The following is a 27116-nucleotide window of genomic DNA, read 5'->3' as shown; positions in this document are numbered from 1 at the left end:
CTCAGTAGTCACAGTTTCTTGTATCTTGTGCGAGTGGTGCTAACTCTCCATACATGTTTCTTTCGCTTGCAATCAAGTTTATTTACCTCTTTTCTTAAAAGGTGGTACAGAAAACATTTTCAATATGAATAATTGGTGAAAAGAATTTAGTATATTAAATTTCATGATTAAAAAGTAAGAAATGACTTGGGAAATGAGCTTTATGACTTTCAATTGATGACAAAACCAAACAAAGCACTAGGTACTTAACTCACTATGCTTAATTTGACAAAAATGAGCTTTGACAACTCTAAAGTTCAACCATATGCATTGTTTCTTAAAAACTATTGTACTTGACTTAGTGCCTAGCATGTACCTAACCCGGCCTTAAACAATGTACGGAGGAGCTGTACACATTAGACACTCTCATACTTAACAATGGATATGGAACATTAAATAAGTAAAAATGTTTTATTTATTTAATAGAAAAATTAAAAAGAAACTACTATATACATATATATACTTTTTAACAAGCCTTAAAAATGATGCATGCTTGCCTCCTTAGAATATTAACAATGAAATAAAATAAAATAAAAAATGTTGGAGTTGCTCGCACCATAACATATAAATTGATTATCAAAATATATATATATATATATATATATATATATATATAATTAATTGAGAACGATCCATATAGCAAAAAGAAGAAGCTAATTATTAATCAAATGGAAAAGGCCATCAAGCTCGATCTTAGTGTTTCGTGTGCGATCCAAGCAGCAAGCAGGAACAAGATTCTTACCAAAAATAAAAAGTAATAACAACATTATATATACATCCCAAATCTCTGGGTATGATTTTTATATACATATGTTAGGCTTAAATATATAAATGTCTATGTTTTGTAGTACACAGCAGGGTGTTGCTTTTCCAACATTTTTGGGTACAGAGTTATTAAATTAATAATCCTCTATATTTTCTATGTATATATACGAGCGAATTAGGGCACTGGTTAATGTTTTGAAGGGCTGGCTGATGATGATCTGATCAGAACTACTCTTTTTTGCTTGCAACTAATTAATATAATTAAAGTTATTATATATGACACACGGCATGAGAGTTTGTGCATATATGTATGGGTGATTTGTTAATTTCCTCTTCTTAGGTTTTAATTTTAAATCCCCAGTTGGGTATCACCAAATATAAAGCAATGATTGGATTTGGTATGAAAAAGCTTTTATGGGTCATTCAATTATACTTGTTTCTGCGCCAAACACTTCTTCTTCCTAAGTTGCTACGCTCCTAACCTTGCCACCATTCCGTTAAAGTATGCCCCTTTTTTATCATGCAAATAAAAATAGGACAGAATTGTAAGTATACACTTGATTTAGATTCATTCCGCTCATAATTCATTTCATTATGCGAATTAAACATGACATTACATGGATCCCAATTTTCGATATCTTTGATTTCAATCTAACTCTTCAATGGTTTTCTATTTTAAAATTTTCAAATGAAGGATTATAACATAAAAAATTGGTTTTGGGTGGAAATGGAAAACGGGGTTTGCGTCCTTTTTGAAAATGCATCACTTTTCAACTAATTTTTTATATGCTTCCTTAGAAGTTATTATACTTCTTAAAATTATTTTCTATTTTGAAGGGTCTATTTGGTACCGCTTTTGGTTTTTGTTTTTATCTCTAAGCAGTGAAGAAATAGGTTATACAAGAAAATTTGTTAAAAGACATGGGTCCATGTCCCCATGGTAAGGTATTAGTGGATGAAGCACCACTGCTTCACTCACTAATACCCTGCCATGTTATGTATAACAGTGTCATTTACACTGTTTCACCCACTGATACCCTGCCATGTGGATCTGTGTCATCACGGACCGCACAACATAGCATTGCTCATCATAAAAATGCATTTGTTTATGTTTCCGAATTTTTATTTCTGTTATTGGTATTTTGATATTTGCGAAAAAAAAAACTAAAAATCATATTTTATGATGTTCACTTATTTTTGCAACATGTCAAAAATTTTAATGCCTAGAAATTGTGTTTTGAATTAAATAATTTGTTTTATATGTACTTTTTGATTAAATTAAAAATAAAATGATTGTATGAATCTAAATACAATTAAAATAAAAGTATTCATAATTTTTTTAAAAATAATAAAAGCCAATTAGAAAAATATTTTTACTATTTTCCAAATTTCATTTACAATAACTCGAATTGGACTCCACTAAAGCTTAAACGAGCCGAGCTCAAACTTAAACTTGACTTGAATGAAGCTCGTTCCAAATTAATAAAAGAACCAAATCACTAAGCTAATTAAATTGATTGATAATTAATAAATATAATTTGAGAAAAATATTTTTTAAAGTAAAAATTTAAAATCAAATATTTAATGATATTAATATCGAATTTGTTCACAAGCCCAATACGGAACTATTTCACAAGCCCAATATCGAGTTAGTTCACGAGTAACTAACAAACTAGTAAACAAGCATGTAAACAAGCTGATAAACGAGCTGGCTTTCGAGCTTAATAAGTCGAGTATGAACCAACTCAAACTCGACTTGTTTAGTTGACGACCTCGAAATTTGGCTTTGAGTTTGACTCGTTTAATTTGATAAATAAGTTTAAGCCATTTGTAGCCCTACTAATTGGTCCCGATTCGTCCATATGCCCAACTTACGTTTGCTTGTAAAGATGCCCTGGAATTGATTGGGCTGGGGGCATTATTGTTTGATTTTGAACAAGTATAAACCGAGACCCAAAAGTTTTTAATAGAAACGCGGCCCACTTAGATTTCGATAGATACATGACTCGCAAGCTGGCCATGTTCTTTCAACAAATACTTCCGAGTCCACAAATAGGTCTCTCCCATGTAGCCCATCTTTCACACATGTTTGCACAATTTAAATTTAAATTAGGTAGTTCTTGGTAATATGAATTTCAAATTTAAATTTAAATTTATTTATTTTTAAATATTTTATTAAATTAAAATTAAAAGGGATAAATTATTATACATAAAAAAAAATGAAAAACATTCAATATAGAAGTGGTCAGATTCGTGAGAAAAATAAATTTTGAACCAATAAACACACACACACACACACACACACACACATACACAAAGGTGACACATTTCATAACATAAGAAAGTTATTAGAATAATTTTTGTAATACTAGTAATGCATTTGTAATATATTTCTTATTAATGTTTCTATAATTAAATAATTTCATATTTTTATCATTTATATAACTTAATCAAATGTGTTTCTTAGTTCAATAATATTGGATTATGATGATACTATATTATACAGGAAAAAAGATACTAACCTACCTTAAGTTTTAATAAAAAAACATACTGACGTTGCCTAAAATTTCAAAAAATTTAGAGATCTGAATTGAAATTTCAAGAATTTTGCAAATGTTACTTAAATTTACCAAAAGACACTAAGTGTCCCTTATATTTTGCAAAATGACAAGAGTTTTGAGAGGGTACAAGTGAGATATTCCTCCATCAAAAGTGAGAGTATATTAATAAATAAATGGAGGTGCCCCAAAATTCAAATGTTAATGGAGGTTTTTAGAAATTTTAAAATCTCAAGAGAGTGTCTTTTAGTCAAATTTCAAAGGAGATCGACATCTTTTACTTAGACATAGAATGTCCTAATAAATGTTTATCACCACATTAAATATAAGGCAAAAGACATTAACCTTTCTTAAGATTTTATAAAAAGACACTCAAAGATTTCAAAAATTTTATGTTCATTTTGCAGTTTAATGGAGTGGCATATTGAAAATCAATGTAACATTTTTATGGTGTAATTGAGTTCAATTTTTAGGGTTTAGTTTGGGACTAGGATTTAATTTTGAAATTTGTGCTCAAAGTCCCAATTTTGGAATTAGGGTTCCATTGGGCCATAGTTTTGGAACTTGGGGCCAACTGATCTTAAATTTGGGACCAAGGGTTCAGGACTTTGGTGAAATTGGGCTTGTATTCATGTAATTAACATAATGGATTTGGGCCTTGATTTGAGAAGAAGGGTATACAACTGGGTTCCAATTTGGGTATTAGGGGTGAAATTGGACTTGGGTTTTTAGAAACCTCTTTTAAAAATTTTCACAAACATTCCCTAATATTTGATTTTTGGGACACTTATTTTTTTCAAAAGATTTATTTTCTCGTAAAGTATAAGATGAAACTTGGAGTTTTTTCTTGTTTTATTATTAAAAAGAAATAAAATATTAAATAATACTTTCATTAGGAAAAAATTTCCTAAACTGATGCTCACGTAATCTCGCAGTACCAAGCTGCGAGATTTAAATGGTCAACGAATGAGAAGCTGACGCGTGGTACGGTGACAGAGCAAATCTCGCAACTTGGCGCTGCGAGATTTAAAGGCCCAACGAGTGAGAAACTGACACGTGGCAAATCTCGCAGCATCATGCTGCGAGATTTAAGCATTCTTATTTTCTTTCCTTTTTCTTTTTTTCAAATAAAATCCTTCCAAAAAAGTAATATATATATATATATATATATATATAATCTTATTGTATTAAATTTAATTCCAACTTAATTAATAAAAGGATTTATTGATAAAAGAGATATTTTTAAGATTAAACATTTAAGATTTAACATATATCATATATTAAAATTACTAATTTATATTTAATTATTAATTAATTAGTAATTTGGTTAATTCAATTAACCAAATTAAAGACTCCCCATACCTGAATCGAAAATCGAATACTCAAAATTATCTAAATCTAGAATCGAACCAAACCAATTGAAATGTTATATATATAAAATAACCCACCAATGATGAATACAAATAAAAAAAAAAATCTAAATGTTGTATTACTATTCTTTTTAGATCAGAAAATTAAACTCATTTCATTTACTCTAATGGAACAACCTACTTATAGATTACCATCTAAACAAAACTATTAATTCAATAATCGAATGTTCATTTTATAAATTTAAAAAATATTTTTAGATTTTTAAAAAAGATTTTATATATATATATATATATATTATATGAAAAAAAAAGTCATTTAAAAATTATATTACTATTTGTCAATGCATGTACAATAAGATTGTTCCTATATCACTAATTAAAAAGCAAGTTTTGAAATTAAATAATTTATATTCTATTAAAATTTTATTTTTTGTCTTTTGGGTTATGTTAAGGATTATTTATTTATTCAAGGATAAAAATGAGCATTTATTCGATTAAAATTTTAACTTGTATTAATTTTATAAATATTTTTTAAAATACTGATTTTATTTTTTTATTTTTTTTTTTTGAATCTAGTTTTAGTATTTCATAATTGAATTAACCGAATTACTAATTAATTAATAATTAAATATAAATTAGTAATTTTAATATATGATATATGTTAAATCTTAAATATTTAATCTTAAAAATATCTCTTTTATCAATAAATTTTTTTATTAATTAAGTTGGAATTAAATTTAATACAATAAGATTATCTATATATATTATATTACTTTTTTGGAATGATTTTATTTGAGAAAAAAAAAAGGAAAGAAAATAAGAACGCTTAAATCTCGCAGCATGATTTGCCACGTGTCAACTTCTCACTCGCTGGGCCTTTAAATCTCGCAGCACCAAGCTGCGAGATTTGCTCTGCCACCATGCCACGCATCAGCTTCTTATTCGCTGGTCATTTAAATCTCACAGTTTGGTGCTGTGAGATTACGTGAGCATCAGTTTGAAAAAAATTTTCCCAATAAAAGTATTATTTAATATTTTTTTTTTTAATAATAAAACGAAAAAAAAACTCTGAAACTTGCATCCTTTTACCAAACCTTAGGAGAGGTTTGTGGATTCTTGAAACTCGAAGGTCTCTAAAATTTTTAAAACTCGAGGAAAGTAAGTGTCTTTTAACCAAATCTCAAAGAAGATCAATGTTTTGGTGGTATTATAAATTGTTGGACAAAATATAATATAATAAAAATTAAAATTTTCATTTATAGGAATATTTTAAAATATTGAAAAATCAAGATCAAAGAAAAAGATTGTGGTTTTGAGTTAGTTATTAATTAGTGAAACATATTTTTATATTAGTTCTAATTAATTATAAATTATTTAATATTCTTTGTATAACATTATTTTTACTATTCAACTAGCGTTTTAGTAAAGGAATTCTAGGAAACGAAAAGTATACACTAAAGTGGGAAATCTCCTTTTTCATATTTGATATATAATAGATAAATAGCAACGAGATAAATTAAAACCAACGATTTTACTTAAGAAAAGTAAAAGAAAACAAAGAATTATGTTCTTTAGATAACAAACTTTGTCAAAATCTAAAATTTTATTCTATAACAATGAAATGTTTTTTTAAAAAAAAAAAAACTAAAATAATGTGTAAAATTAATTTTTTTAAATGATGAAAAAATTTTAGAATATTAATAATAATGTGTAAGTTTTATTTTATTTTTTTTAATAATTTACTGTTTATATATATATATTGCATTTCTTAATAAGCAAACATTAAAAATAATAATAATAAATTCCATTTATATTTCTATTCTCTATCTTTATAATATGTTCAAAGGGGCTACACAGTGCACATCCTGCCATTTCTAGTTCTGCTGATTCCACATATTAAGAAGATTCTTCAGCATACACCTTACAGTCACCAAGCACCCATATAATTTCTCCTGCAAAAGAAGTACACCTCTGATCCCACTCAAAACAATTAAAAGAGGATTCTACCGCTGAAAGGCACTTTAGAATTCTCAATCTATTTTTTTCAGAGCCATGCAGTCTTAAAGCAACATGTTTGGAGGTAATGGGCATTGTGGGTGTGGACATGATACCTAGTATAGTAAACTTGGTACATGTGGAAGTGACTCCTATTGGGAATGAAAGAGTAGATGTGAGGATTCAAATCCGAGTGAATTCCTACATATAAATTTTCAAATGAACGCATATAAATTTAAGTTATTTTTATTATCAAAGCATTAATTAGTTTTATTATAAATAAATATCTCAACAATTAAATGAAAATTTTTTAAATTCTATAATACACTAATATATTTTAAATTGTATTATGATAAATTTTTATTTTATTCTACTTTTTCTATTCCCGTTCATGCACTTGTTACGTCAAATTTTTTATATATTTTTAAAATTATTTGAAATATAAAATAACGATTGGGGTGACACAACGTTCAGTAAATAAATAAAATTATTATTATTATGCGACTAAAATAAGTTTTTATAATTTCGTAAAATAATATTTAATATTATAACTTCAAAACTACTTTTAAAATAAATGTAATTTTAAAAATTTCTATATAAAATTTTTACCATCAACTACAACAGTAAAATTTTATAATCATATATTATAACTGATAAATTAAACTTTTAACTTTAAAATTATAACTATAATATTTAATTATATATATATTTCCTTATACGTTCCTTTAGATCATCATTTAGGTAAAAAAAAATTACTCTGTTCACATAAACATATATTTTTCCTTTAAATCATCAATAATTTCGTATACGTAATTAAATATGTATATACATATAATGTAAAAAAATCACCCTTATGCCTATTAGTCATAAGTCTTGTTTATTCTCATAACTGGGTTGTGCGATCCGAAAACTGAACTTAGGTGGTTGGTCAGTCAAACTAAATCAACGTACATAATCATTAAGTAAAATTTTTCCTATTAAACTCTGATTCGACCCAAGAGTGCACTTGGGAGAAATTCACTATCATATAAAATCACTTTGTAAACAATGTAGGTGCACTCTGATCCATTTAAACTTTAAACTGTAATACCGAACATTCGTAATTTTTTATATCGTCTAAGTCATAAGGAATTTTGAAAATATCTTATTATATAATTTATACAATTAAAATAATATCATGAAAATCTCATTTTTATTCATATTTTCGTGAAATATGTAACATAAAAATAAACTCATACCACACAATTTTCGTGTCAAAAATATTTTCTTGAATAAAAATTAATGCTGTAAAATACTCAAGAAATTTAAAACATTTATTAACTCAAAAGTAAACACAAGTATATTAAAGATAAAACTGATATAATTAAATATACGTAAAAATAAACTCGAGAGAATTTTATGAAAATAACTAACATAATCAAAAGTTACTTACCTTCATCAAAATTTACTTACTTTTGGATGGATAGGTTGGATCTCACTTCCCTTTATTATTAGTTCATTTTATCGACTTTTGTTTTGTTGGTTTAGATTTTTTTGATTTTAATTTATTTTATTATTTTTATTTTTGTTATGCCTATTTAGATTTATTTCTTATTTAACTTTGGTTGGATTCGTAGTCTTATTTTGGTTGGTTGTAGGTATTGTTATTGTGAGGCCTTTAACGTCTTTTTTATCTGTAATTTCTCAATGATTGTTATGTAACCACATTATTCATCCGCCAAAAATGAGGGTATATCAATAAATAATTGAAGGTGCCGCCTTCCTTTAGTTAAAAAAAATCAAAATTTACTTACAAATAAACTCATATATAAATTTTAAATAAAAATCTAATATAATCAAATTTACTCACAAATAAACTCAGGTATAAATTTTAATAAAAATCTAACATAATCAAATTTACTTACCTCTTACTTAACCTTATAATATGGTCACAACAAATATCTCTAAAAAATAAGATTGAAAAGAGGGAGTGAGTGAGTGAGTGAAAATTTTAATTATAACAAAAATTCTTCTTCCACCACTGATTCTTTCGTTCACTAATTCTTCTCTTTCTTTGGAAATTTTTTGTAAAAAATGAAGGTTGAGAGTTTCCTATTTATAGGAAAATTTTAGGAAAGAAAATAAAATTTGTAAAAGTGCGGGGAGATAAGTGAGATTTTAATTTAATTTTTTTTTTTTTTACAAATAAGGAAATGGACAAAGAATTGGCATTGGATGAGCTTGGAATGAGCTTGGGGGGAGAGATACGGGATTGGGATGGGGATGAGGGTAAATGTGAGGAAAATGAGAGTGTTTGCCGACACTCCCATTTATTTTATTTTTTTAAAATCATTATTATTGTCATTGTTATTATTTTTAAACTATATTTTAGTGTGTTTGTGTGTGTGTGTGTGTGAAAAAAAATTAAATTCGAATATCGAAAACTCATGTGAACCCCACATAATCTTGTAGACTCCACACAACTTCAAGACCCAAATGGATCCTACATAACTCTAATAGCCCTTACAATTTTATGAGTCCTACATAGTTACGGGACTCATATGGACCTTACACAATTTCGGGACTCATGTAAGTCTCACACGGTATATTATTATTATTATTATTATTATTATTATTATTATTTATCATATATTTTTACAAATTATGTAAATTAAAATATTATTTTATATATATGTACCTATTTACATGTACAAATAGTGTCTATCCTATCTATTTTATGAAATTTCATTTTGATCAGGTCAATCTTCAAGGAACGACTAAGCCGCAATGGTATTTGAACACTCGCTAAAATAAAGTTTTTCTAGACATCAAACATAGAATCAAGAATCCTACAAAAAAAAATCATTGTATTAATATTTACTTAATGATCATTATTATTATTATTATTATTATGTATTAATCATATATATATTTTTCAGGCCATTACAGTAGAGACCAGAGAGAATGGCTCAGGAGTGGAGGCACATTAAGAGAGAGAGAGAGAGAGAGAGAGATAAAAACTGGTGACCCCTCTCCCCTTTGCTAATGGCATTGTACTTCTCACTGTCCTGAATGTTTACTTAAGATCCTTCCTTCAGTTGTTCAAAACAGAGCTAGCACTTATCACTTGTCCTAATAAAGCAGGTAGGACTGGTACTACTGGCATTCCACTCTACTGGTCATTAGAGGAGATTTCTTCCATTATTATCCTACGTTGCTTTCATGTGAAAAGTGTCCTGCCCAAGGCTCTTCATATCGGCTAAAGCTCTGCTTTTAGGACTACTCATCAGTCATCACCACCAATGGCCTCTCCAGCCCCTCCAGGGTCATCACTGACACCCTGTCCTACAGCCATATAATGGAGTTGGGACACACACATGTTATATTTCATCTTTTCCTTGGAAAACGACTCTGGGTGTAAACCATTGCACTTTCCTGTCCACTGCCCAAAATTTAGAATTCTTCATGCTGTGTGATGCAGTGGATAGAGACCAACAATGTTTGTAGGACTAATGCATTATGTAAATTATTGATCATGGGACTCATTTGAATTTAAGGGACCGTTTAGTATTAGTGTCAAAAATTAGAGAAACGAAAACCAAATATTAGAAACGGAAACTATAAACTAAAAATCAACAATCTATTTAGTCAATATTTATAAAATAAATACAAATTAAAATTTTAATTAAAGAAATGCTCATTTTCATCTTTAAATCAAAATATTGTAAAAATATGATTAAAGAATAAATATACAAATAATACAAATTAAAAAAAATAAAAGTTATTATAATTATTTTACTTAATTGTTCTAATTTCAAATTTTACTTTACAATAAAAATTTTATTAGACATGACAATTCAAAAATAGTAAAAGTGTTTTATAATTGATTTTATTGTTATTTTTTTAAAATTTATGTATATTTTTCTTTTAATTATATTTAAATGTATATGATCATTTAATTTTGATTTAATTTAAATGTGTATAAAATGAATTATTAAATAAAAAAATATTTCTAGATATTAAAAATTTCTGACAACATCTTGTCAAAACAACTAAAAAACTCTAAAATCTTATTTTCAATTTTTTGGCAAACAACGGAAATAGAAAATTGACAGCAGAAACAAACACATTTTTATACTTTGTTTTTTCACTGTGGAGAAGCAGAAATGGAAAACAGGAAACACCATCGATACCAAATAGGTCCTAAGTTAATTTAAACAAAATTCAAAGCAAAATTGTATTACATTTTGTTGTTTAAATCTACACAAATTCAAAGCCAAGACCCAAATCATGCTTCTAAATACAATCTGCAAGTAATTTTTCTTTCAAGATATTCAGTAAGCACATCCTTGCAGGTGTTAATCATGCTTCTAAATCGTATTATTCTCGTGCCACTAGAAATCTAAAGGTGAAATCATCACCCAATTGGGTCTCTCAAGTTGAACATTCCAATTTAGTATTTCCTTGGATCATGTTCCCATTGAAGTGCTCTGCTTTAGCTTGTCTTGCTTTCCTATCTCTCTTTACATTCAATTTCCAATGAATATTCCTACTAAATCTGCAAAACAAATATACTCTTATTCTCTAGTGGAAACTTGAACTAAATTCCTTGCTCTCTAAAATCATTTTTATACAAGTAGAATATTTTGCCTTATCTAAATTAGCTATGTTCCTAGACCCTAAGCATCAATATTAACATCGGCTAAGGAGCACGATATACAGAATCTCATGCACCGCCCTCACCCCGACTCCACACACACCAAAAACTATCCTCCAAAAAATAAAAATTAAAAAATAAATCTTCCAATCCTCTCTCATTCTCTCTTCCCAAACTCAAGATCTACGCGAAGGTCTGCTCAATCATTGAGCCATTATAAATAGACATCACTAACAAGAATTTAGAGAGAGATGCGTGCTTTATAAAATGGGGAACAAGTGGAAAGCAAAGAGAGCATAATAAAAAGAAAGAAGAATATATAATGGAATAATGGTGGATCCATGAGTGTCACCATCCTCTAGTAATTCTGTACGGGTGCGTCATTTTTTCTTTGAACATGAGTAAGGTTTCTATCGTCCTGAGGTATGAAAACGAAAAAAAAAAATCTTTTTAAGGGTCATATTTCTAAAGCTTTGGGGTACAATGGCAATCACTAGCATAAGAGCATTGCTGGACACATTGTTTTTCTAGTAAACACACACACAAAGACTCCAGGGGCATAACTATGTGATCTCTCCTAAATGGCTCTGAAATTTATTTTTGTCATTTGGAGGCATACAAAAATGCCAACGAACATGTTAAGGCACAAGCTATTGACATTATTTGATGTTTTTTTTTCTTACCGATATCATTAAGCACACTCCATCATGACGGAGCAAGATAAATATTACAAATCAAGCATATAAATTTAAAAGCCATGCAAGAACTGAAATTCTATGTTTTAGGAAAACACAAACTCATTTGAATGAAAACGTTTGCATGGTTTAGTTTGTGTTTTCCAGCACTAGTTTTTTTAGCCCTTTCCCTTGGGCTATGTTTGGAACCCGGAAGATATTAGAGAAAGGGAAAAAAAATATCAAGAAAGTCACACTTTCATATTTAGTTATCAAGGAAAATGAGAAAGAAAATAAAAAATATACTACAACAATAAACAAAATTTTAATTGATATTCAATTTTTAGTGATAATAAAATAAATTTTTATTTTTGATAATATTTAATATAGAAGAAAAATAAATGTTCTCCTTATTTTCCTTTCCCCAAATAAAATCCTTAATCCAAACAGACCCTTTAAGGTCTTTTGGCAAGGACTACATATTTTTTTAATTTGCTGAACATTTTTGTCAGTGTTTTATTGAAGATTTTTTTTTTTTTTTTTTTTATTCTCTCATTGATATTGTATATTTTACAAAATTTTCCCAATTTCTTTCTTTTTCTTCATGGTGTTTTATTGCCGACCTGTACTCTGCATGTCTTGTGATCTATAACAAGTGACTCAAATTTTACTAAAAACTTTGGAAATGACAACAAAAAGAAAAGGTTCTTTTACGACTCAACTTCAAACATCAATTAGCCATGCATACATTGTAATGACCTTTTTCCAAGTAATAAATTTAATTTATTCCATATCTACCAAACATATGAGAGGCGAGGCCAGGAGAACCAGAACATTATTGTGTACTCATCTCTTCAAATCGGATCAACCTTTTGCATCTTACCCCTTAAACTATTCATTTTAAGGAACCATTCCTTGGTTTCTGGGAATAAAGCTGGGTATTTCATTCTGACTTGAAAAATATTTAAAATATAAAAGATACTCAAAAATAATTCATAAATTAACAACATAAATTAATATATATATATATGATTTTCCCATTTTGCTACCAAAAAAAACTTCAAATAAATAAATAAAGCACACAGCAATCAGTAATGACTCAGTAAATTAGTTCTAGAAGAGGACAAAGGCCTCAAGTGTCCACAGGGCCACAACTTTTTCCCTTCCCAACCTAACTTGTTTTTTCCCATGTCATGTTCCGCACCTTAATCTTAAGATACTATAAAAATATTATGCGGGAGATTTCATGATTTGTCTTTGCATTCTCATCACGCACTTAAATGCACCACTTCTGTCTCTCCTTCCTTCATTGGCCGTTACAAAAAGCCATCATTTCAGCCTTCAGAAACCAACACTTCACGAAACCCTTGCACCCAAAGCATGATTAATCTTTATCTGCAGTGCTCAATATATGTTATCTCAGTAAAGAAAATATACATTTTGAAAGAAGAGAACCAGTAATCCATTTTGCTGAGAAACAATGTCTGCAGCATCGAGTCCGAAAGAAAATTCAAGAGAGGAAGTCCCCCACTCAGCTTCAGATCCACCTCTCACTCAGAAATGGCCAGCCAGCTTCATGCAGATGACCCTCTTGGAGCTCAAGAAGCAGAAGGGAATAGCCTTCCCATTGATGGTGATGAATTTAATGTGGTTTGCCAAGATAGCCATCACAACAGCGTTCCTAGGCAGGCTTGGAGAGCTCCCACTGGCCGGTGGCACTCTTGGTTTCACCTTTGCTAATGTCACTGGTTTCTCCGTCTTGAATGGGCTCTGTTGTGCCATGGAACCCATATGTGGTCAAGCCTATGGAGCTAAAAATTTTAGGCTGCTTCACAAGACCCTTCTCATGACAATCTTCTTACTACTCCTAACCGCAGTCCCCATTTCTATATTGTGGCTCTGTGTTGGCAAGATACTCATCCACTTCGGCCAGCAAGAAGACATATCAATCACTGCAAAGAACTATCTTCTCTCTCTCCTCCCTGATTTAATAGTCACTTCATTTCTCTGTCCTCTCAAAGCCTACTTGAGCTCGCAAAGGATAACAGTTCCGATAATGTTCAGCTCAGCTCTGGCACTGGCATTTCACATCCCTATCAACATCCTACTTTCGAGAGCTAAGGGTCTCGAGGGAGTTTCCATGGCGATCTGGATAACAGATCTTCTTGTTGTCATTCTACTCCTTGTGTACGTGCTGGTGATGGAAAATGGGAAGGAAGGGAGGTGGGCAGAAGGAGGGTGGTGGGATCTAAGGGCTTGTGACTGGATCGGATTGCTCAAACTCTCTGGACCATGTTGCCTGACCACCTGCCTCGAATGGTGGTGCTATGAGATCCTAGTCCTCTTAACAGGGCGTCTAGCGAATGCTAAACAAGCAGTGGGAATATTTGCCATAGTCATAAACTTTGATTATCTACTCTATTCTATAATGTTATCTCTGGCCACATGCGCATCCACTCGTGTATCAAACGAGCTGGGTGCGAACCAAGCCGGCCCAGCTTGTCAGTCGGCATGTGTTTCTTTGGCAGCAAGCATCCTCTTGGGTTTCATTGGCGGAGCAACAACAGTAGCAGCCAGAGGCAATTGGGGAGCCTTATTCAGCCATGATGAAGGCATTATAAGAGGAGTGAAGAAGATGATGCTGCTAATGGCTTTGGTGGAAATTGTGAACTTCCCATTAGTTGTTTGTGGGGGCATAGTTCGAGGCACAGCCAAGCCCTTGTTGGCTATGTACGCCAGTCTCGGGGGGTTCTATCTGCTGGCCTTGCCCTTGGGTGTGGTTCTAGCTTTCAAAATCGGGCTTGGACTTGGGGGACTGTTGGTAGGGTTCCTGGCTGGGACAGTTGCATGCTTAACTTTGTTGTTAGTGTTTGTTATGAGGATTGATTGGGTTGAAGAAGCTGGCAAAGCACAAATACTTGCCTGTAGTGTACAGGAAATTGGGATGTAAGATGAAAAACACAAAATTTCAGAGAGTAGAAGATGCCCAGGTATGATAATCACCCGAAGTCATCTGTTTACGTGGGGAAGCTAGAATACTTGAATGTAAATCACAAACTAAGGAAACCCATTCTGTCTTACACAGTTACAGACATCTCTCTTGCTAGCAGAAATGATTGCTGAGACTAGAAATCCAGGAAAATGGTGTTCATAGAAGTAACCCCACTAAGAAAACACAATAATAGAGCTACATTTCTGTATCAACTTGCACATTCAATGATAATAAGGGCTACGGCACAAGCCATATATTTTTAATAGTTGCAGTAAATTTGACAACACTGGAATGAAATCATTAGTGTTTTCACCATAACTACATCATACTGTAGTGGTAAATTTATATGTTTTCTACCGGAAAAAAAAAAAAAAAGGGGAAAATAACCAGGAAAATAGACACGTGTGCCCATTTAAGAGTCCATTGCATTGAGGAAATCCAGTTGAGAATTGAGTTCTGTTGGCCTAACATGGCTTACTAATCTTGTTTTGATGATAACAAGGTTATTGAACATGTTTTGTTGTGAGTAAAAATATTTCAGGAAATGGTTGTTTCAAGCTCAAGTTCAAGTATACAGCTCATTGCAAGACTTCATGCGAAAGGAATATGAAAGCTCAAAGAATATGAGAGCATGAACACCAATGAGGAATTGATGAAAGTTTAGAGATTTGAAGCTCAAAGACAAAAATGACTCAACAAATAACAAATATGAAGACTTCAAAGCTTAGAATGTGTTTAAAGTCTTGAGTCCTTATGTAAGTACTTCATTCAAATGATGATTTGATTGGGTTTGAAGCTCATTAGGAAATTTATTGACTTAGAAACCATGTTTTGAAAAACCCCGAAAAATTCTTTTCAGAAGTCTTAAAATATTTTGGGGAAAGCAAAAGAGCAAAATAAATTTGGAACTAAATTGAAAAATCAGTTGTTGGTCTTTCCAGGCGACTGACAAGAACTTCCTAGGCAACTGACAAATAAAATACCTGATTTTGAAACAACCCGAGAGGACCCAGGCGACTGACTCGTGATTTCCAGTCAACTAACTCCTTCTGTATTTGAAAATCTCTGTGTTTTAATGTTTCCAGGCAACCAACTCCTACTTTCCCAGTCGACTGACTCTTCAAGATTTTAAATTTTAAACATAACGGGAACTTTCCAAATTTGACTTTTTGAATTCTAAACGTTATGTAAACTTGGGAAACACTCCAAGTCACTTGGGGAACATGAAATACTATTGAATAAACATCTTATAAATAACTTCCCAAGGCTAAGGATTCAAAAACACCAAGCAAATACAGCATTCAAGCTCTCTAGTTCTCAAAATTCTCAAAGCTCTCTTGTGCAATCAAATTCTGAATTTCTTTACTGAGGTTTGTTGGGGAATCTCTCACAAAATTCTGAGCATACTATGAATTCTTTCAATCAAGAAAGAAAGCTCACGGTGATATACTTCTAAAGGCTTCAAACTCTTTCAATTATTATTTTGAATTGAAGTATATTTTAGTACTGAATTATTGTACTAATCTGCTCCTGTTGAGAGTGTCTTTGTATACCAAAACTTGTTCTTATTTTGTAGACTGTTCAAGTTCTTGAATCATTGTTCGACCAAGCGTGGGGTATCGTTTGGAGAGACATACTCTAGCCTATTGAAGGATAGATTGTAAGGTTGCTCTTGCCTGTAAAGGAGTGGTTATAGTGGAATCCTTAGGTGGTGTTGCCTAAGGCGAGGACGTAGGCGGGAATAGCCGAACCTCATAAAAACTCTCGTCTCACTCTCTTCTCTACTCTCATTTAAATTTTTGTTCATATTAACTGCGTGATTGTGTTGACTTTTTGAGTCCTATCTCGTTTTTTATAATGACAAATACAAGGTATTTAATGTTTGCCGAGTTTGTGTGCAGGATCATATTGGTGAAATCATAAGGCGACACATATTGACTTGAAGAAAAAGAAGACCCAAAGTGTTTAATTTTTTTGTATTTTTAATTCGGGTCTGTAATATTGTTTAAGTTCCAACGGTCTATAATAATTAATGCATATCATGCATGTAGGAACCTATAAGCTCAAGACCGTTGAATGACCTTACGGATCACCCTTCGGGGTCGACCGACACTGAATTTTTGGGTCTAGGTAAAAAGACCTTAGAAAGATCCTAGGACCTTGCACAGAAACTTAGAATAAGTCCCCACTATCATGTATGCAATCAAGGATACAAATTTAACTTATCCTAAAATGGTAAAGGATTCGGGCGACCGAACCCTGGCATTGAAAACGTCTCGATCGACCGAACAATGAAAATTCAAAATGTTGATTGTGGCTCAAGTGACCGAACTTATTTGAACTAAACTTCCACGGTCGACCGAACCCGAGTCTTGACTTTTCTCAGCACCCTTGGGCGCCCAAACTTTAAGTTCATTTTGAGCTCGGGCGACCGAACTTAAGTCCTAGTGACTAAATCTCAGATATTTTGAAAATCGCCTAGTTCAGCCACTCGAACCATTTTTCAGGCACCCGAATTTCAAAAATAACTTTTCTTCATGTGTCTATTCGAGTGACCAAACATATGGCTCAGTCGACCAAAACTCTTGGGTTGGCCTAATTTTTACCACTGTTAATTGGTGTAAAACGGGGTTAATTTTATTAAACACATTCAAAATAATTTTAATAATTACCCTCGTGTCCCAATGGTAATATTTTTGAGTGCGCCTATATATATATATATATATATATATATATATATATATATATATATATATGTTCATTTGCACGAATTAAGCTAGGATTAGGGATTTTGATTAGCAAAATTTCCTCTGAATTTTTTAGAGTTATTTCTTCACATTCAAACCCTAATACTCATCCTTTGTTGATTCATTTGAAAAATTTTATTTCTTGAGTGATTTTACAATATTCCTATTTGCTAAAAACTCTCTTTGAGTGATTGCTTGATTATTTTATTTGAGAGTTTAGCTAAGGTTTTCCCCCAATTTAATTTAATAAATCTATTGTGCGGGAAACCTTGTAGCTTGTGGATCTTGACATTTGAATTGCAAGACACCTAAAGCTTGTGTTTTGATTGTGCAAGTATTATTTTCACAAGTTTATTTTTTTCAAATATCTCTTGTGCAAGAATCTTGAGAAATTATTTTTAGAGATATTTTGATTACACTTGATGAAAATCTTTAAAACCCTAAATTGTGATTGAGATATATATCTATATATTGTTTCAAAGATAGGCTTGATAATACACTCTTATACTTGATTGAATATTGACCTAAGATTGAGTGTTAGCACACATTGCACTGAGCTTATAGTTCTTATCATATTGAAGTGCATTGATTATTACATGTGCGTATCGGTACATAATCTGCTTGTGATAGAAGCAATTTGAATTGTACAAAAATTTGTATTTCATTGTTGTATTCCAGTCGTGGCCTGAGGGGGTTTGATCTAACCCATAAGGATCAGGTTGGGGTCAGCTCTGTGAATTTGACCCAGGGCCTTCTCCGCCCCGCAAGGAGAGTTTGTAAAAGTTGAGGTCAGCTCTGTAATTTGACCTGGTTGTAATCAATGTCGCTCCACCTGTTAAGTGAGCAATAGTGATAATCATCGGTCTTGCGAACTGAGGCGAAAACGTAGGCAGTATTGGCCGAACCCCGATAACATATTGTGCGTGTATCTTATATTTCCGCAATTTATTTTCTGCACTTTCATTTTCAGCACATGTACGTTATATGTCTGATTCATTATATGTTGTACATGTGTTGATTGAGTTTACAATTATATAGACAGACCCTAGGTTGTGTATTACTGCTGCTAATTTGAATAAACCTAGGAATAAATTTTTAATACCCAATTCACCCCCCTCTTGGGAACACACCAATTCCAACAGGTTAGACTTTAATTTTTCAGCTATACTAAGTGGACTGGATTATAAATAAACTGAAAATTAATTTGGTTTTGGGATTGCAGAAACCAAAAAGGGAGTACGTTGGTTAATCAATACTAATTACGGAAACCATAAGGGAGTACGTTGATTGGTTAACACTCAAAACTCATTAATTGAAAGTTTAATTAAAATCTGAGTTTTTGGAAGAGTGTTGAAGGTTTAAATTATACTTCATTTTGAAAAAACTGGTTCACCAATACAGGGCTCTTTATCAACAACATACATAAACTCTACCTTGAGTTACTAAAGTGCTGAAACTTTGAAAGCATTGCTGGGATTATTGCTTATTGTGGATTGTGCTGTGATTGTATTCGTTGGATTGTATTAAATTGCTGAAAGGAATATTCAACTTGATATATTCATTCATAAAGGTTTTAACTAAGTTAACTTTCCGATGAACTTGTAATTGAAAAATAATTTTGCTTGTGTGGTGGCCGAACTTAAAAGTTAAGAAAGAATCAATCAAAGAAATTTTAAAATCCCAATTCCCCACCCCCCCCCCCCCCTCTTCTTGGGCATACACTTTACTTTTTAAATGGTATCAAAGTCAGGTTATAGCAAAACTTAATTAGAAGCTATATAAATATCTAAATGACACACTTAGGTGTATCCCCTTTTGCTGAAGGACAATCCTCAACTAGACCCCCTATTTTCTGTGGTGTAAACTACACCTTTTGGAAACAAAAAATGAGAATCTATATTCAAACTATGAATTGGAAAACGTGGAAAGTTGTCACACATTGTGACCACACTCCTACTAAATTAGTAGATGGTAAAGAAGTGCCTAAAAAAGAACGAGATTTGACTGACAATAACTATAAAATGATGCAAGTAAACTCAAGTGTCATGAATGCACTATATTGTGCTTTCGATGTAAATGAATTCAATAGGGTCATGGCATGTAAGTCAACTAAAGAAATATGGAATAAGTTATAGGTAACCTATGAAGGAACGGTAGATGTTAGAGACAGTAGAATCAATATGCTCACTAGCGAGTACGAAGCCTTTAGGATGAATCCTGATGAAACTATCACTAGCATGTATACCAGATTTACTCATATAATAAATTCCTTAAATGCATTAGGAAAAAATTATTCAACATATGAAATGATTCGAAAAATCCTTAAGAGGACTTCCTCCGATATGGGAACCTAAGGCCACAGCAATCACGAAAGGAAGAAACCTGAAAAATACCTCCCTTGATGAGTTGATCGGATCCCTTCTCACTTATGAGATGGCGATAAACGAAAGAAACCCAGAGAACAATAATAAAAATAAGAAATCTATAGCCCTTAAGGCTGTCAAAGAAAGTTCAAATGATGGAGACAAAGATAATGAATTAGATGATGAAAAACTAGTCTTCATTACTAAAAGACTTGGAAAATTTTTCAGAAAGAATAGGAAATTCCCTCAAAAGTTTAAAGGATCAAAAACTAACAAAGGAGAAACAAACACAAAGGAAACTAAGAATGAACCACCTACATGTTATAACTGTAAGAAGGTCGAACACATTAAACCTGATTGTCCACAACTGAAGAAAGAAAAGAAGAAGAAAAAGAAGACAATGAAAGCTACATGGGATGATATAAGCTCAAACGAATTGGAGAATGAATCAAGTGAACAAAAAGTTGCCAACATGTGCTTTATGCCGCACAATGCTAAGGTAAACTCTTACTATAGTTCATCGGAAGAATCCAGTGGAGAGTCTTGTAATGATTCATGTGATAGTATGCCTTCATACAAGGAAATCCAAGCTGAATTATTCGCCTTACACAATAGGTTCATTAAAGTAACTAAAAGGAACATAACTTTGAAAGAACAAAATGAAAATCTTAAGAATTAGTTAGAATCCTCTAAATCGGCTAAAAAAGAAAAGGAATCTCATATTGATGACCTAATGAAGAAAATAAACATGTCTCAAGAATTGGTGAAACTATAAGTAAACGGTTAAAACAAGAAAAACTTAGAAATAAGTAATCTTAAAAGTAAAATTGAAGATAAAGACAAAATCATTTATAATTTTACTAAAGGAAAAGAGAATTTTGAAAAGATAGTTGGACAACAAAGGATGATTAGTAACAAAGAAGGATTGGTTACAATGGAATTGAAAACGAAATGAAGAAGAACTTATTTATGAGATATTTTGTAAAAGAAGCAAAATACTATGCTAGTACATCTTCTACAAATATTCATGAACACACTAATTGCTTCTTGTGTAGGAATAAGGGACACATAAAGTTTAATTGTCGACTTAAAAAGAAGTATGTCAAAATCAAGAATGAATGCAAAGTGAACACTAAAAATAAATATGACTTAAAAAGAATTAAAAAGCTTTGGGTTCCAAAAGTAACCCCGTAAATCTTTCCTTGTAGGTATGCTTTAGGACCACTCCATCAAAGGAAAAATGGTACTTGGACAGCGGGTGTTCAAGACATATTGCCGGGGTTAGAACAAAGTTCACCACCCTAGTTCAAAAAGATGGAGGGTATGTGACCTTTGGTGACAACGCTAAAGGTAAAATCGTCGGGATTGGTAAAATAGATAAAAAAACCCTCCCTTACAATTGATGATGTTTTGTTAGTTGATGGATTAACGCATAATCTTTTAAGCATAAGTCAACTTAGTGACAAAGGGTTTGACATAGTCTTTAAGCAAGATAAGTGCATAGTTCAAAACCCAAGAAAACATGAAGTGTTATTTACAGCTTATAGAGTCAATAATGTATATTGTATAAACCTTGAAAACTTAATCTCTCAAGATGTAACATGCTTAGCTGCCATGAATGAAGCCAATTGGCTTTGGCATAGAAGACCAGGACATGACCAGCATGAATCTATTATCAAACTTATCTAGAAAGAAGTTAGTCAAAGGTTTACCAAGCACACAATTCATAAAAGATAAAATTTGTGATGCTTGCCAACTTGGAAAGCAAATTAAAACAAACTTTAAAAAGATGAAACATATTTCTACTAGTAGACCCTTAGAAATTATTCATTTAAATTTGTTTGGTCCTACTAGAACTCAAAGCATAGGAGGTAAGCAATATGCTTTTGTCATAGTTGATGATTACTCTAGGTTTAACTGGGTATTATTTTTAGCTTCCAAGGATGAAACTTGTAACATGTTAATAAATTTATGCTAGAAACTTCAAAGTGAAAAAGGATATAGTATTTCAAATGTAAGGAGTGATCAAGGAAGAGAATTTAATAACAAAGAAGTTGAAAAATTTTGTAATAAATATGGAATTCATCATAATTTTTCAGCACCTAGAACTCTACAACAAAATGAAGTTGTTGAAAGAAAGAATAGAACTCTTCAAAAAATGGCAAAAACGATGCTAAATGAACACAACCTACCAAAGTATTTTTGGGCTGAGGCGGTAAATACCACATGCTATATGATAAATAGAGTATCTATAAGATCAAATTTAAATAAGACTCCTTATGAATTATGGAAAGGTAGAAGGTCTAACATCTCTTACTTTCATGTTTTTTGATGCAAATGCTTTGTATTAAATGATAAAGACGATTTAGGTAAATTTGACGCAAAAGCTAATGAAGGTATATTCTTAGGGTATGCATTAAAGAGTAAAGCTTTTAGAATCTATAATAAAAGAACTCTACAATTGTAGAATCAATTCATGTAACATTTAATGAAGAAAATTCATTTAATAAAACAATAAATGTTGAAGAAACTAATCAAAATTCAAAAGACTTAGAAATTATAGAAGTAAAAGAAGAGAAAAATGAATCAACTTCAAATGATGATGCTACTGAAAATTCTGAATTACCTAAAGAACGGAAATGCGAAAGAAATCATCCTAAAGATCAAATAATAGGAGAACCATCACAAGGTGTAACTACTAGATCTTCACAGAAAAATCTATGCAATCATTATGCATTTTTATCTCAAGATGAACCTAAGAATGTTGAAGAAGTTCTAAATGATGATTCATGGATAATGGCTATGCAAGAAGAATTAAATCAATTTGAAAGAAATAAAGTATGGAAATTAGTTCCTAAACCGGATAACCATTCAATTATTGGAATTAAGTGGGTATTTAGAAATGAAAAGGATGAAAATGGTATTGTGGTAAGAAATAAAGCTAGACTTCTGGCTCAAGGATACAACCAAGAAGAAGGAATAGACTATGATGAGACATTTACTCTCGTAGCTAGAATGGAAGCAATAAGAATGCTACTAGTCTATGCATCTCATAAAGAATTCAAATTATATCAAATGAATATAAAAAGTGTCTTTTTAAATGGTTTTATAAATGAAGAGGTATATGCAGCACAACCACCGGGCTTTAAGGAGATTCAAAATCCTCATTATGTGTTTAAGCTAACAAAGACTTTGTATGGATTAAAACAAGCCCCTAGGACTTGGTATGAAAGATTAAGTGGATTCTTACTAGAAAAAGGGTTTTCTGAGGAAAGGTTGATAGTACCTTATTTATCAAAACTAAGAAGGAAGGCATGCTTATAATCCAAACTTATGTAGATGATATCATATTTGGTGCAACTAATAATGATCTATGTAAGGAATTTGCTAAATGTATGCAAGATGAATTTGAAATGAGCATGATGGGAGAATTAAACTACTTCCTAGGATTACAAATCAAACAAGCCAAGAATTGAACTTTTATAAATCAATCCAAATATATAAAAGACATGCTTAAGAAATTTGACATGAAAAGTAGCAAGCCCATAGGAACTCCCATGAGTACTTCCATAAGCCTTGACAAAGATGAAAAAGGAAAACCGGTAGATATGAAATATTATCAAGGTATAATAGGAAGCTTGTTATACTTAACAGCTAGTAGGCCGGACATAATGTCTAATGTATGCATGTGTACACAGTTTCAATCAGCACTCAAAGAATTTCATCAAATAGCTGTGAAAAGAATCCTAACGTACTTGGTAGGTACAATTGATTTAGGACTTTGATATCCTAAGGACACCGGATTCAAAATGCTTAGTTATTCGGATGCCGATTACGCAGGATGTAAAATTGATAGAAAAAGTACAAGTGGTACATGTCACTTTCTAGGAAGTTCCCTAGTATTTTGGTTTTCCAAGAAACATAATTCTGTGGCCTTATCATCCGTTGAAGCTAAATATGTAGCAGCAAGGAGTTGTGCACAAACCTTGTACATGAAACAACAATTAAAAGACTTTAACTTAAAATACCCAGCTATTCCAATTAACTATGATAATACAAGTGTAATAAACATCTCTAAAAAAATCCAATATCACCCTCAAGAACTAAATACATTGACATAAGACATCATTTTCTAAGAGATCACAAACAAAAAGAAGATATACTACTTGAGTTCATAAATACAAATGACCAATGGGCTGACATCTTCACAAAACCCCTTCTAAAAGAAAGATTTATATCAATTAGAAGAGAACTTGGTCTATTGCACAATAGGGAAGCGGTTTAGAAAGAATACGAGAGGAGAAAAGAAGAAAAATTAAAACTCTTGGGAAGTCAGGCGATTGAGTCAGTTTTCCCAGTCGACTGACATGCCTCTGTCTGCTGATTTTTTTTTTTTCTTTTTTTTTTTTGTCACTTAAGCGGCTGACTTCTGAGATTTAGTCGGCTGGATCATCGGGGTTTATAAATTTTTTAGCGCAAAACCCTAATTTTTGTCTTTCCAGTCAACTGGACTCTGCTCCTTCACTCAACCGAAACCTCCTTTCATTCCCCTTGCTTCTAAACTTGAAATCTTTCCATCAAACGAGTAAAGATCATCTTCCCACATTCTCTCCTTCGGATTTCTAGGGTTTCTGCTGAGATTCATTCATCAATATGCCATGAACTAAACGAGCTACAAATCGAGGTTCTACCTCCAGCCAACAAGAAGATGATAACCTTGATCAATGACTTGTTACTCCCCAAGCCAAACAAAGATATCGGCTTCATCTTCGAGCAACTAATCCTTTACATGGTAAGATTATTGACACAGCTTTCTTTGAGGACGATTTTCCAAATACTCTACCTATGTTTAGGGCAATTGGATGGAAAAACCTTGTGGTCTTTCAAGCAAAGGGTCTATACCCTAATCTTGTTAAGATTTTCTATGCCAACATGACTCAAAATCAAACGGCACTCACCACCGAAGTATGAGGTCATAGAATTTCGTTAACCCCTCAAACCTTGGCCCCCATTCTTCATATGGAAGCATTCTCATGCTTTGTTTTCTCATCTAAGTACCATCAGTCCAACTGAGTTGTTCATCAAAAGAACTCGATATGATCTTTTCAACTCTACAACTCTAAAATAGATGGGCTATGCAAAGTATGAACAAGGCTGGTTTCTGAGAGGAAGAAGACGAACTCCTGAACAAGCTCCACCTCCTGAATAGCAGCCCGAACCACAGCTTGATGCTCCTACATGGTTCATGTCATTCCATCATCAGTTCACCACTTTCAGTAGTGATGCACGCTTAGGTTTTCAAACTCTTAAAGAAAAATCATTCCTCCCTTTAATCTAGTATTTCCTCCATTGATTAGAGACTTAACCGTTTAAAGCAATATCAAGCTAGTTCCTCACGTTATCCTAGTGATGATGCTTCTAAGAGCATGAATACCAAAAAGGAATTGATGAAAGCTTAGAGATTTGAAGCTCAAAGAAAAAAATGACTCAACAAATAAAAAGCATTGAGACTCCAAAGCTTAGAATGTGTTTAGAGTCTTAAGAGTGTCTCTATGTAAATACTTCACTCAAATGATGAAGTAAGGTGTATGCCCAAGAGGGGGGTAAATTGGGATTTTAAAATTTCTTTGATTGATTCTTTCTTAACTTCTTTTAAGTTCAGCCACCACACAAGCAAAGTTATTTTTCAATTACAAGTTCAGCGGAAAGTTAACTTAGTTAAAACCTTTATGAATGAATATATCAAGTTGAATATTCCTTTCAGCAATTTAATACAATTCAACCAACACAATCACAACACAATCCACAATAAGCAATAATCCCCACAATGGTTTCAAAGTTTCAACACTTTAGTAACTCAAAGTAGAGTTTATGTATGTTGTTTATAAAGAACCCTGTATTGGTGAACCTTTTTTCTCAATATGAAGTATAATTCAAATTTCCAACACTCTTCCAAAAACTCAAATTTTAATTAAACTTTCAATTAATGAGTTTTGGGTGTCACTAATCAACGTACTCCCTTATGGTTTCCACAATTAGTATTGATTAACCAACGTACTCCTTTTTTGGTTTTCGCAATCCCAAAACCAAATTAATTTTCAGTTTACTTATAATCCAGTTCACTTAGTATAACTAAAAAATTAAAATCCATCCCCACAGTTAATATGAATAGAAATTTAAATGAGTAGGGAAGAGAGTGAGACGAGAGTTTTTACAAGGTTCAGCTATTCCCGCCTACGTCCTCGCCTTAGACAATACCACCTAAGGATTCCACTATAACCACTCCTTTACGGGCAGGAGCAACCTTACAATCTCTCTTTCAATAGGCTAGAGTACGCCTCTCCAAACGATACTCCACGCTTGGTCGAACAACAATTCAAAAGCCTGAACCATCTACAAAACAAGAACAAGTTTAGGTGTACAAACACTCTCTCAACAAGAGCAGATTAGTACAATAATTCAGCACTAAAATATACTTTAATTCAAAATATTAATTGAAAGAGTTTGAAGCCTTTAGAAGTATATCACCGTGAGCTTTCTTTCTTGATTGAAATAATTCAGAGTATGCTCAGAATTTTGTGAGAGATTCCCAACAAACATCAGTAAAGAAATTCACAATTTGATTGCACAAGAGAGCCTTGAGAGTGTTGAGAACATGAGAGCTTGAATGTTGTATTTGCTTGGTGTTTTTGAATCCATAGCCTTGGAGAGGTATTTATAGATATGTTTATTCAAGAGTATTTCGTGTTCCCCAAGTAACTTGGAGTATTTCCCAAGTTTACATAACGTTTAGAATTCAAAAAGTCAAATTTGGAAAGTTCCCGTTATGTTTAAAATTTAAAATCTCGAAAAGTCAGTCGACTGGGAAAGTAGGAGTCAGTCGCCTGGGAACATTAAATCACAAAGATTTTCAAATACAAAAGGAGTCAGTTGACTGGGAATCACGAATCAGTTTCTTGGCTCCTCTCGGGTTGTTT

General features: G+C 31.9%; 2 protein-coding genes across 2 annotated transcripts in view; one reads left to right on the top strand and one right to left on the bottom strand.

Annotated features, from left to right (window-relative positions):
- Positions 1–9563: 9563 nt before the first annotated feature.
- LOC131163489 (uncharacterized) overlaps positions 9564–27116 on the bottom strand; it is a 56894-nt gene continuing 39341 nt past the window's right edge. The window contains exon 4 of the mRNA XM_058120085.1: positions 9564–10051. Within this exon, the coding sequence (XP_057976068.1) occupies positions 9986–10051 (66 nt within the window). The 3' untranslated portion in view covers positions 9564–9985. The remainder of the gene's footprint in view (positions 10052–27116) is intronic.
- LOC131164063 (protein DETOXIFICATION 56) lies at positions 10906–15292 on the top strand. The gene has a single exon (XM_058121005.1). The coding sequence runs from the start codon at positions 13518–13520 to the stop codon at positions 14985–14987; it is 1470 nt and encodes a 489-aa protein (XP_057976988.1). The 5' UTR covers positions 10906–13517; the 3' UTR covers positions 14988–15292.

Source organism: Malania oleifera, chromosome 9 (genome assembly GCF_029873635.1).
Source record: "Malania oleifera isolate guangnan ecotype guangnan chromosome 9, ASM2987363v1, whole genome shotgun sequence".
Lineage (NCBI taxonomy): Eukaryota > Viridiplantae > Streptophyta > Magnoliopsida > Santalales > Ximeniaceae > Malania > Malania oleifera.
This window is presented reverse-complemented; position numbering and strand designations above follow the sequence as displayed.

Excerpts from the sequence above, each read along its gene's own strand:
- LOC131164063 (XM_058121005.1), top strand. The coding sequence starts at position 13,518 with ATGTCTGCAGCATCGAGTCCGAAAGAAAATTCAAGAGAGGAAGTCCCC.